This window comes from Monodon monoceros, unplaced genomic scaffold (assembly GCF_005190385.1).
Source record: "Monodon monoceros isolate NGI ecotype Baffin Bay Population unplaced genomic scaffold, NGI_Narwhal_1 Super_Scaffold_18, whole genome shotgun sequence".
In the NCBI taxonomy this organism is placed as follows: domain Eukaryota; kingdom Metazoa; phylum Chordata; class Mammalia; order Artiodactyla; family Monodontidae; genus Monodon; species Monodon monoceros.
The window spans coordinates 81,189,419-81,202,202 of NW_021703774.1; the positions used below are offsets into that span (position 1 = coordinate 81,189,419).

A 12,784-nucleotide genomic window follows, 5' to 3' on the forward strand; every position below is an offset into this window, starting at 1 on the left:
ACTATCTTTATATCCCCAGGCAACCCGTGAAACACTCGTAATTATTATACCCCTTATAGAGAGAGGAAAAATTGAGGCTCAGAGAGGCCCAAGGTCACACCAGGCCGTGAATGCGGAGCCAGATCCCAGGCTCTTTCCCGAGTGTTGCACCCTCCAGGATGCAGAACAACCTGGCTCCCCCGCCTTGAACCGCCCGGACTCAGACTGGTCGCTGAGTGTAGAGGGGGCGGCCGTGAGGCGCCAGACTTGCCAGCTGCTGCGGGATGCCACGTGAGGGGCGGAGACCCTGCGGGGAAGTGATTAAAAGCCGAACGGAGCCCGAGGGGGCCGCTGCGGGGAGGGTCTTCTTGGGGACGCCTTGCCCCGCCCCAGTCCGGCCGCGGCGCGGTTTCGGGCGGCTGCTTGGAGGGCTGGGGTATCCAGGGCATGAGCGGGGTGTGGGAGACCGGGGAGCCTCGGTGCCAGGCGGCGCTCGCGGTCCTGGCCTCGCTGTGCCGGGCTCGGCCGCCTCCTCTCGGGCTGGACGTGGAGACTTGTCGGAGCTTCGAGCTAGAGCCCCCAGAGCGGAGTCCGAGCGCTGCCGACGCAGGTAACAGAAAAGCCGAGGCCCCCTCCCTTCCCGGATTCTCGCCCTGGCTGTCCCCGCTCCCCAAAGCCCCAACCCCGGGAACCCCGGAACCTAGATGGAGAACTCCGGCGCAGGATTCTGGATTCGGATCCAGCCTCGGCCAGTGCCCTGGCCCATCGCCTGCAGGGCAAGCAGAGAGACGTGAAGGGGACCCGGGAGGGAGAGAATCCCACTGCCCCCTCCTGTGTGACTCTGCGGGGCCCCCGCGGAAAGCCGGGCTCCCGGGACGCGGCGCCCCAAGGGGCCTCAGTTTCCCTCCTGTCTCTCTGCTCGCTCTGCGGGCGATCTGCCAGTGGAGGGGTCTATAGAGCGAGCAGGAGACCAGGGACATCCCGGCTGAGGAAGTAACTCGTCTCTTCGGGGGTGTCGACGTCCCTGGGTGCGTCTGTCGGTCTGTCCGTTAGCTTATCTGTTCTCTCGGGGAACGGGGCCCGAGCGCCCTGGGTCTCTCAGGGAGAAACTTGGATCTGCGGCTGGCACGAGGTCTTTGTGTCCGGGTGTCTCCGGCTGCGAGTGGCTTTCTGCGTCTCCGCTGGGGGGCGGGGGGCGGGGTGGGGGAGGGTGTCTCAGCACCCTACCCCCTACCCCCCGCCCCTATAACTTGCTCCCTCGGTCTCTCTCTGACTCACTCGGACTCGGGGCCGGTGCGCGACTGAGCCGGTGCCTCTTGCCGACTTTGCCAAGCGGGCGCCTCCTGCCCGAACGGTGCGGACCCGGCGCCGGACGCAGTCCCAGGCGGCCGGCGAGCCCAGGCGGGAGCCCGCGCCGGTCGAGCTCCCCGGAGCCGGTGAGTCTGGAGCCCGAGCCCCGCGGGGCCCGGGCCCGGCGCACAGCTGCGGCGTCTCCCGGGAGTCGCGACAGCGGGAATGGCGTGTCGCGCCCTGGCGGCCGGAGCCGCGGGTGGGTGGGCAGCTTGGCGGCCGGCCGGTGGCGGTTATTTACCTGTCTCACCGGCGCCGCGCGGCCGCGCTCGCCCGCTACAGCCGGGCTTCTTTGTCCGGATCCCGACGTCTGGAGGGTCCTGGGCGGAAGGGAGTACCGGGTCGCGTTCCCTCTGCGCGGGGAGAGGCTGGGAGCAGTGCGAAGCCTCGAGAGAATGCGGAGTGGGGGTGGGGAGATCCTGCAGGGACCAAGGCGCCGGGGGTTCCTTTGGCTCCGCAGACTGCACCCCTCCTTGTACCCCGACGCTGACCCCAGTGGCACTGGGCCTAGAGGTACGCTGGGGTCGCTCCGCGGCTGCGCACCACCCGCGCGGGAAAGCGAGGAGGGGGCCTCGAGAGGCGGGAATTTCGTCTCCACACGCTTCTCCTGGGACCGGAAGCCGCGGTTTTTGGAGGAGGTACAGGTGGGGTAAGCTCCCCAGAGGCCGCAGGTTCCAGGGCCCTGTTTTCACTTGAGGTTAGAGGTCGGAGATACAGATAGGTTCTAGGTTAGGAACAGTGCCGCTGGGGGATGGGGGAGAGAGAAGAGGGTGGTGGGCCAGGGGAGGCTTGTGTGCGTGAGGTGGAGCTGTGTCCAGCCTCGGGGCGCGTGGAGCCCACCTCGGCCCTGTGTGGGTTGTAGGGGGGCGCTGCTCCCTCTCTCTCTCTCTCCCCGGCCCTGGCAATGTTTAATCAATGGGTCGATTACTGCAGCAGAAGGGACTGAGGTTAGACATGCAGAAGAACTTTTAGAGCGTGGTACAGTGATGGAGGTTGAAGAGGTTGATTCTTCTTGAAGAATCTCTGAGCAAATTAGGCCCAGCAAGTATTATCAGACTTCGGTTCTCCGTGCCCTCACCATCTACACCACCCAGCTCCCTATATCCAACAGACACACAATTTTCCCCAAGTCAGGGTGTCTCTTCCTTCCTGCCTCCCCAGCTCCTTCCATCCTTTCCTCCAGTGATCCATCTCCAGTGGGGCCCTTAATGCTGGTTCTGACCCCTCCGATCCTAAAGGGGCTAATTCAAGGTGAGAACACACCTGTCGAGTTCCGTCGGGTATGGAGGCTGTTTCTCCTGTCTGTTTAGCGCAGAAATGCTAAGAGTGGAGGGGCGGCTGGCATATGTGTGTAGCACATCCTGATACAGGGAGGCACTGGTGTTCTGACTCCAGAGGGACACCCCATAGTCTGGAATGACAGGTACCTGGATGGCCAGGCTGCGGGTGAGAGAAGGCTGAGGGGTGAGAGCCAGCAGGCCCAGATGAATCAGTGTGCCTTTCCTGCAGGCTGCTTCAGAAAGCGAGGTTGAGTTGTCAGCCTTGGGGAACTTTAACTTTGGCTGCTGAATCACAAGTCTGAGTAAGCCCTGGGGCCAAGCTGGGGCGGGGGAGGGCTGAAGGGGATGGGGCAGGCCGAAGGACACCCTTGATCATAGCAGAAGAAAGAAAATGGTTGAGTGTGGCTTTGGGATCTTGGGGGTTTAGGGGAGCATGGCGTCTGGGGAGTTGCTGTGGTATTCGGGACCAGGGCCCACAGGTATCACATCTCCCAGCCTACTCCCTGCATCCCAGAGCCACTGTCTGGGTCCAGATTCTCCAGTCAGAGAAACGCTGCATCTTTTCATTTGCAGTTTTGTGAAAAATGCAAGTGACAAGAGCATGCCCAGTTCCCTTTACCATTGTATGTTTTCCCCTGCCTTCACTCCTTCTCTAAGTCTCTAGCTCATGGGATTTCTAGTAACACCCTGAGATTCAACAACAGAGATTCAGACTCTGCTATCATTTACTGTGACACTCCTATATGCCAAGGTCTGTGCTAGGAACTGCACAGGAAATCTCAATCAGACCCTGACTGGGAAACATCTCTACACAAACTGTCCAAGCTGAAAGCAAGTCCCATCTTCTTTTTATAAAAAAAAAAAACTCTAAAGGTAAAGGGTCTGCTCTCCTTCTTAATATCCACCCCCACAACCCCACCCCAGGGGAAATTGGCAGGCAGTTCGTCACCTTTCTTTATGTCATTTGCCTTATGGAGGTGAATAAACTTTTTCCATGAGCCAAGTTGAAGAGAGTTAAGTGTGGGTAGCATGGGTTCTGCGTTGTATGGTTCTCAAGGTAGTGAGCAGAAGTAAAGAGTTGTTCCAGAAAATGCAGGAATCTGTTGAGAGAGCCTGAGCTGCCCTGCCCCTCCCAGACTGGTAGGCAGGAATGGTTATTCTCCGGCTTACCTATGGCCATGAGATGTATGTGATGTTTGTTCACTTTTCTAATGACTATGGAGATGTTCTGTGATTCAGCCACCTGGCTTTAAAGTTGGCCTTTTGCAGCACAGGTATTTTTCCTGCTTGTGATGCCAAATTAAATGCACAGCATCTCATCAAAATACAAAAGTCCTGTTTCTATAACTGAGTCACTCCCTCACTCCTTGATGGAAGGAAGGAATTCTGCAGATTTCGCCTTCTTTGGGGAAAGGTGCAATGCACAATCCTTTAGAACCCATGGTGATGCTATTCGGACACTATGGTGTGTCTCGGGCTTTACAATTCTAGAACCAGGGTCCAGTATCTAGGGGTTGTAGAGCCCTTGGATTTACAGGTCTAGAAGTTCTCTTCTCTCTGTGTGGAAACTTCAAGAGTGGGGATGGTAGATCCAGAATGCTGCATCCCTCCAAGCTCTGTATAAAAGCTGTGTTCTCTTCTAACTGTCCTAATGTTACTCTGTCCTCCCTGTCCACAGAGTTGGGGATGTATGACTGAAAATAAGGAGGAGTAAGACTGAGGCATGTGGATCAGGCCAGGTTTCCTTGGTCTCTGTAGGGCTGTCTGGAGCGGGGTGCAGCAGGCTAAGAGAAAGACCTGACCCAGCTAAGTGGCACCCCTGCTGGTCCAGCTTAGGAAAAGAAGCCTCTAAAAATGGAAGGACTCAGCCACACTTGAACTGAAGGCAGAGGGGCTGAAAGTAGAAGTGAGCAGGGCATCCAGCCCTGAATGCTCCAGGTGTCTGACACTACCTCATCCCTCCCTTCTCTCTGTGCGGGGCGCTGAACTGTTTTTCTCGCTCCACTAGGACCCAGGCAGACCTCTCTTCTCACTAGTTGCAGGTATAAACAGGGAGAGGGGAGTAGAGGGAAAAGAATGAAGCTGTCTGCCTCTCCCCCCATCACCCCAGGCTTGATTGCCCCATTCAGAGGGGCTACATGCCCTGACCAATCAGGCAGAAAGGCACAGTTATACCATCTGCCAAAATACTAATAATTGCTAAATTAACGCCAATGCTCTAACACTCCACATTAGTCTCTGATTTATCCCTGAATCCCCTAATGATGGTGGAAACAGGCTCCCGGTCATAAAGCTTGGTGCGGCCGTAATTAACCCAGCATTGTCTTCCTCATCACAGCTTTTCCAAGAGCATTAATTCCTTCTCTGTCTGGACTCTGCTAATTATCCCCATCGGTAGTTCGGCCTGGATCTCAGAGAGGAAGCAAAGGCTTTCTGCTCCCCCTCCCCCAAACCCTAAATTTTAATTATACTACGTTCTCCTAATAAATTTACAAGCCACAGCAGAGCTTATTATTAATGGAGAACGTCTGTGAGCCTCAGAACAGAATAGCCCCTGTTGCCCCCAACACATACACACACGCTCAGGTATTTCTCAGGTACATCTCTGAATGGGACTTTTCCAGGGGCCATTGGTTATTTGCCTGGTGGCTGTAGTGTCTGCATCTTCCAGGGAAGGAGAGAGAAATGGAGGATGGGGAGGGTGGTCATAATCCTAGTCCCCGGGGCTCTGCCCAGGTTCAGAGGGTCAGGCCAAAAAGTAGATTATGCAACCCACCCTCTCCTGATTATAGTGAAGAAATACCTCTCTAGCTTCTCTGCCCAGGCTTCTCCTCTGTAGTTCTTCAGCTCAGCCTTCAGACCCCTCAAGGGCCCGGCTCAAGAACCTGGGCTTTGGCATCAGAAAGTCCAGGTTCAAATACCAGCTCTTCCACTTAACTGAGGTACACTTGAACAAGTTATTTTGTTAACATCTCTAAACTTAGTTAATTTAACTTAACTGAATTTCTTAGGGAGGATGTGAAGGTTAAATGAGATCACTGAGGGCCACAGTGCTTACCATGTAGAAATAAATAACAAATACTATTACTAGTATTAGTAGTAATGTTTCTGCCCAGAGTCTTTTCCCTTCCCAGACTACCCGCTGCTCCTTCCAGGCTTTAGGGCCTCTGAGTTTCTTGCTGATTGGCCTCTGGGTTGTGCTGGTCTATCTCTCCATCTGTGTCTGAATGGCAGCTCCTTGGCCAAGGCAGCTCCTGCTCTGCAGAGCCTGGCGTTGCCCGTTTCCGAGGATCCATCAGCAGCCCCAGACCCTGAAGCTAGCCTTCTCCAGCTTTGAGGGGAGCAGGGAAAATGGTCCTTTCTTTTCACTTCCTCTCCCCAGTTTATCTTTTCAATTACAATCTGTTAGCGAGAATGTCTGTTACTATTACAAAATGGATCTTCCTGACATGGAGGCCCATTAGAAAAATGGAAACAATAGCAAGCGATGAGGACTGCTGATAAATCCTAACACTGTGGGTGGAGAGAAGAGGAGGGGGCACTGGGGCACCAGGGCTCTGTCTCTGGAGAAAGAAGTGTCACTGGGGTGATAAGAAAGCCCTGGGTTGCTAATTAATAGCTTACCATTTTCCAGAAAGAGAGGGAGGCCATGAGCCATCACGCCTGTCAGACAATCTCACTTAAGGTGACAAGCAGGTCCTGCCTTGATGGCATTCAGGGGACCTTAACTTCCCAGGAAAGAAGGAGCCTGAGGTCTCTCAGGTGCTTTGCCCTCTGGTCCTGGGTCCCCTTCCCTGCCTCAGATGGCCAAGCTTTGGGTCCCTCCTGTACCCAGTAAACTATTATCCTCCACCAGACAAACAAACAACAGACAAACACAAACAAAACAAAACAGGAAGAAGTAATAGCAGCTTACTTTGGGGAGCATTCACCATGCATTGGGCACTGTGCTCAAAGCCTTAGTTTATTTAATATTCACAATGATTCTGTGAAGTAGTGATAATTAGAATCCCCATTAAATAAAAGAGGAGACCAATGTTTGGAGAAGTTAAGTAACTTGCTCAAGGTCACGCAGTTAGAAATGTGGGCGGGTGTGCTCTGTGGTCATTCTGGCACTGGTGCTCAGCTGAGATGTCTGCCTGGTGTCTGAGCACCCAGTGATGCCCACTTCCCCAGCCCAGGCTAGAAGCCACATGCCCTGCACAGCGCCAGGTCACTGGGTGTGTTTCTGAAGCCGAATTCCACAGCTATTTGCTCTCCCAGAGGCTGCTGGGTGACTGGCCAATAGGGTTTCCGAAACCAGGGACCCATGGAATACTGATCCCCTCTGATACCTCCATGAAGATGCTTTGCACCTAATACTGAGTAATGGACTTCTTTCCCCCAGTTTCCAAGAAAACTTTGCAAAAGCATAGCATGTTCTCGGTTGAACATTTTTCTTCCATGAATTTCTTCTCATTGCTTTGGAGCTTGCTCCTGTTCACCAGCTGGCTGGTGACAGTAATGACAAAACAACTGAATAAGTAGCAAGCAAATGAGTGTTGACAGAAAAACTTGGAGATGTGAGATCTTTGATATATTATGTATTATGCCTTGAGATACAGAGACACCTAGCTATATATGAAATCGTTATATTATTTCTACTAGTAAGGCGGTTCCTAGTTTGTAATGATAAAGTTAAAGCTATCTCTGTTTATTAGTGTTCATGGTTTGCACGTGTTCTGCCCACTAAACAAATTTCAGAACTAGGAGATGTCCAAAATCATATTGGGCAGAGCTAGATAATTCGAATAAAAATAACAAATATTTATTATATGGCTTCCTACATTCTAGGCACTGTCCTTAGCAATTTTGATGCACTTGATCTCATTTAAATCTCACAATGACCCTATGAGGTAGATACTATTACTGTACCCATTTTACAGATGAGGAAACCGAGGCTGGGAGAGATTAAAACCAGTAGAGATGGACATTGAATGAGCCCAGTCTGACTTTAGAGCAGTGCTTCTTTCTCTCCAGCCTGAAGGGGAAATAAAGAAGGAAAAAGACAGAGAGGAAGAATACAAATAAATACGAAGAGCACTGGGTCAGGACTCAAAAGGTGGCTGAATTGCCCGTCAAAATTCTATCTGCCTCATAAGGTTGAGGTTCAAACAAGACATGAGTGGGAAGAAGGCTTTGAAGGCTGCTGTGCACCTGTGATTTACTAGAGGGCAACACATCCTGGTGGGTTGGTCCCAGCAGGCCTAGGGTAGGAAGGCACATATCTTAGGTCATCTGGGCCTTTGGACAGCCCTTGGGCCATTATGTACCTTCAGCCAGGCTACACGGGCTGGCTGAGTTCAAGGCCACATGTAGTGATTTTAAAGGGGCTAAATCCTATACAATCATACCCATCCTGGCCTAATTCTGGTCTTACCAGCCTTGCTCACCACCTTGTTCCCCTGTGTGGGTGAACCCACTCCGCATCAGGACCCAATTCTCCTTGCATTGCCTGCCTGTGAGATATCCCAGAAGAAGATTCTCCATTCCAGAGGAATGGCCTCCTGGTCTTACGTAACCAGTATTGAGCGCTGGGTGCCAATTCCCAATAATCCATACCTCTGCCTTCCCTAATCACATCTCTGAGGGAATAACAGCCAGGGCGGGGGTCACGTGGAGACGCATTCAAAATAGCAACCACACGGAGGAAAAATTGATTCCTCCACCTCTCTTTTCATTTATGAATTCAGTTTTTTTGTCAGGCTGAACATTTAAATGCACTCTCCGCTCTCTGGATTTCCCCCATTCTCCCGCTTTCTCATTAAAATTCTAACTATTACCAGAGCAAGCAAGATGTATGATCAAAGGAAAGCAAAACCCTAGAAATACCTTTTGTTTTAAGGTGACCCATATTGCAGAGACTGCACCCGGAACAGAGGACAGATGTGGAGGGCCCAGAGATGGCCAGATGCTTAGAAGAAGGACACCCGTATCCGTGGTAGCGTTCCTGGTGAACCCCAAGGGGATCCAGGCCTAAAAAGCAGTCTTCAAATCATTTAGATCATGAACTCATAACAGCAAAAGCTATTTTGATTTAATACCTCCAATATGTGTTTTTTGTTCCCACGTTCTATACACACATACAGAGGGTGGTATTGTAGAGCTGAACTGTCTGGGTTTTATCTCAGTCCAAACACTTACCAGCTGTGTGACCCTGGGCAATCTATTTAACCCTCTGTGCCTCAGTTTCCTCATCTGCAAAGTGAGGATAATAATCTTTACCTATTTCACTGGAGAGTATTAAATGAGTGAATACATAAAAAGCGCTCTGTACCTTGGACATAGTAATGTTCAATAACTCGACTAAATCCAACAATAAAATGGTATCATTCCTATTACTGTCAACCTGTATATTACAATTTTGCTTTCTTATTTTTAAGATAATAAATAAATATTAAGCAATCTGATATTTTTTCTCTTGTGCTCCCAGGATGCATGCACACCATAATTGCAGACCTTCCGTCTAGAAGTTAAATAGGAATCAGTTTTTCTGGTCCCTGGCAGTCTCTGGTGGACTAACCTCAGTTCCTATATTGGGGAAAGACTCCGCTGTCTCCATGCAGGGACCTGGGGGCTGGAGTAGGTTGCTAAGGACTTGAGGATCCTGTGCTCTCATCCCTTATTCCTGCAGGTGGTAGCTGGTCAAGGCCAGTACCCTCCAACCAGGGAGCTGGGAGGCAGTGCTAACTCCCCAGAGAGGGTGGCTGATGTTCTGGCCTCCTTCTCAGGTGCCTTTGGATGGGGGACAGCTTTCGCGGGGGCCCATGTGCCGTGAGAGTACTCTTGATCCCCCAGGGAGGGACTGGGTATCTCTATACTCCCAGTCTAGCTTAGCACCTAGAACATGGCAAGTGCTCAGTAAATGTTGGCTGAGAGATAATGACAGCTGTTTTATGTGCCATTGATTGACTCATTCATTCATTCATTCTCATGTGTCAGTTTCTATGCTGAGCCCTGAGTCAGACAAATATAAAAAACACAGGGCTATAGTAGCCTATAGTTTAATCAGGGACAAACAGTCTGGGACAGTGGGATGAGCCCCAGGCTGGGCAGTGGGCATCTGTACCCTGGTCCAGGCTCTGTGTCTGACCTGTGACCCCAGGCAAGTCCTTTCTCTGGACCACTTCTCCCATCTGCAAAAGCACAGCCTCACTTGTAGGGTCATTTCTCACCTTAAATCCCAAGATTCTTAAGGCATGGGGACAGGATAATCCAGAGACTACAAACTCACAGGCCTGCAGGGGCCAGGGAGGTAACAGTGAGAGCAGCTGGTGAGCACGCAGCCTTCTGAAGGGCATCGCCAGTTCCCACCATGTGGAAGCATAGGTCCAGTTAGCAAGTCCTCAGGCCTTTTCCAGAGAAGCCAGAAATCTGGTGTGATGACGATGATAGTGATGATGGAATTGCTCAACGTTTCAATCATCATGTAAGCCAGACGAGCCTCCTCTGCTGGCTTGTCTACAAGTGACCTTTGTGCAAACCCATCATTGGTTCAAGGCCTCTGACATCTCAGAGTAAGAAGAGGCCTTGGGCTCAAAGGTTCATTCCTAAAGGTGGGGTGGGAAGCCTGCTTAATAATTTCTCCCAGAGGGAGACATCCTTCACAGCTCTCCTGGGGTATTGGGCATCCTACTGGGGGCAGAGGTGGCCTGGGTGTGGGACAGTGAATGCCTGCCTCTGAACAAATCACGACATTCAGTTTTACAGCAAAGCTCTCACATAGCCACAGGAATGGGGGGAAAGGACAGCTATCGGAATCATCTGTATTTAGCTTTGAAGTCAACTGTGTGGATCAGATTCCGACTTAATACAAGTATTTATTGAGCCTACTATGTGCAGAGTTCCGGGAGTACGGCAGAAGCATTAGACCTAATCCCCCTCCTTGAGGAGATTATGCCCGATCTCATTCACTTCAAGTCAACCTACTAACTATACATTAGCTCCTGCTGTGGGCTTGGCAGGCGCCGGCTAAGGGAAGGGAATGAGGGTCCCCAAGGCCCCACAGCCTGTGGAGGAAGAGAGCTGTCTGCAAAACCAACCCTGCTGTAAATCTGGCCATAGTGACAGCTCTAATAGAAATTCAAACAGCATCCAAACGTGAATGCTTCACGAATTTGCACATTTGCTTAGGCTGCTATTTAAATTACGCTCCCTTCCCTATACACGTGCCCATGGGGAGGGGAGGCAACCCAGGTGCTCCCCAAGCTGGCGGTGGGGGGAGGGGCAAAGCTGGAGAAATGAGACCGAGGTGAACCCGAGGCTGCAGGTATTTTACAAGGTGGATACGGAGCATCAACCCTACAACCATCCCTCCTCTACCTGGGCAGCCTTCTCATGACCACTCTTTTCTCTTCTTCCGTCTCTGTCCCTTCTGTGTGGCCCCTCTTTGAACACCCTTCCCTGCTTCTCCCCTCCTGTGTCTGTCCCTGTCGCTCCCCGCCTGGCTGAGGGCAGGCACCTCTGTCAGCCTCCTCACAGTGGTAGTTATTGTGTGTGGCGTGGCCCTGGTGGCAGTTTTTCTCTTTCTCTTTTGGAAGCTGTGCTGGATGCCCTGGAGGAACAAGGAGGCCTCCAGCCCCTCCTCTGCTAACCCCTCCCCGGAGGCCCTCCAGAGCCCCAGCTCCAGAGGCAACATGGCGGACAAGCTGAAAGACCCCAACACCCTGGGCTTCCTAGAGGCAGCCGTGAAGATCAGCCACACGTCCCCAGATATCCCTGCCGAGGTGCAGAGGTCGGTCAAAGAGCACATCATGCGTCACACACGGCTGCAGCGACAGACCACAGAGCCAACGTCATCCACCAGGTAAGGGGTGGACCCCTCCCTTCCCTACCTCCACATTCCTGGATCCAATACATTAATGAGATTCCGGCCTGTGAGGATCAGAGACCAGAAATAATCATGTGCATATTCTGGTTGGAGAATATGTCCGATGATGTGCTCCTTGGTGGGTGATCAACTCGGAGGTGGGCGCCAGGAGAGGGGAACCTTTGAGGTGGGGTGCTGTGCAGGTGGTAAGCCCTGGGATGTGTGTGGGTGCGAGGTGTTGGCTTATCCGGAGGGAAGGAAAGACTTCAGGCTGAGGGAAGAGAACATGCAAAGGCGCAGAGGCATAGAAGTTCATGATGTGTCTATGTCAATACAGCCTCCTAGATGGAGGCTGCAGTGCGTGGGAGATAAAGCAAGAGATTCCTAACACTTTGAGAATGAGGATAGCTTTTGACAGCGTTCCCCGTATGACAGCAATTGTATACATGGCATTCTTTAACTGAAAAAACAAAATGACAACAAAAAACAACCACCACATAATGAGAGAAACCTACTCCAAATTCAGAAACACTTTTAAATGATGTGGTACGTGCAGGTATAAGGCATTGTATTTATTAAAAACTTGGGGCGACGCAAGAGGGAAGAGATATGGGAACATATGTATATGTATAACTGATTCACTTTGTTATAAAGCAGAAACTAAGACACCATTGTAAAGCAATTATACTCCAATAAAGATGTTAAAGAAAAAAACAAAAAAAACTTGGGGCTCTTGTGGATTCCTGGGTCCGGGCCCCCAGGGGACCAGCCAAAGGGAAGCAGGCCTGGTCTTCAGATTGAAAGCCAGAAATGATGAACGTGCTGGGTCACGTTTACAGAGTTTGTTGTTTGACCTCAGGCAAGTTGCTTTCCTTTCCTGAGCCTCACTTTTCCCAACTGTAAAACAGGGCTAATGACTCTCATAAGGGTATCCATGAGGAGCCAGTGAAAGAATCCGTGTGATAATAAGAGCTTAGTATAGGGCTTCCCTGGTGGCGCAGTGGTTGAGAGTCCGCCTGCCGATGCAGGGCACACGCGTTCGTGCCCCAGTCCGGGAAGATCCCACATGCCGCGGAGCGGCTGGGCCCGTGAGCCATGGCCGCTGAGCCTGCGCGTCCGGATCCTGTGCTCCGCAACGGCAGAGGCCACAGCAGTGAGAGGCCCGCGTACCGGGGGGCGGCGGGGGAAGAGCTTAGTATATACCTGGCCCTGTTCTAAGCACTTTATTGTATTTATTCATTTCACCCCCACAGCAATCCTATGCAATTGCTACTTTTATTATTCTCATTTTATAACACAGAGAGGTTAAATAACTTGCCCCAGGTCA

General features: G+C 51.7%; 1 protein-coding gene across 4 annotated transcripts in view; it reads left to right on the forward strand.

Moving 5' to 3' along the window:
• The first annotated feature begins 426 nt into the window (after window positions 1–426).
• Window positions 427–12,784, forward strand: part of SYT6 (synaptotagmin 6) — a 57,528-nt gene continuing 45,170 nt past the window's right edge. For 3 of the 4 annotated variants that reach the window (XM_029230166.1, XM_029230167.1, XM_029230168.1), the window contains exons 1-2: window positions 427–589; window positions 11,106–11,454. In XM_029230166.1, the coding sequence (XP_029085999.1) occupies window positions 427–589; window positions 11,106–11,454 (512 nt within the window). Of the gene's footprint in view, window positions 590–11,105; window positions 11,455–12,784 lie in introns of those variants that run through there. The other variant, XM_029230169.1, reaches the window with a different exon arrangement.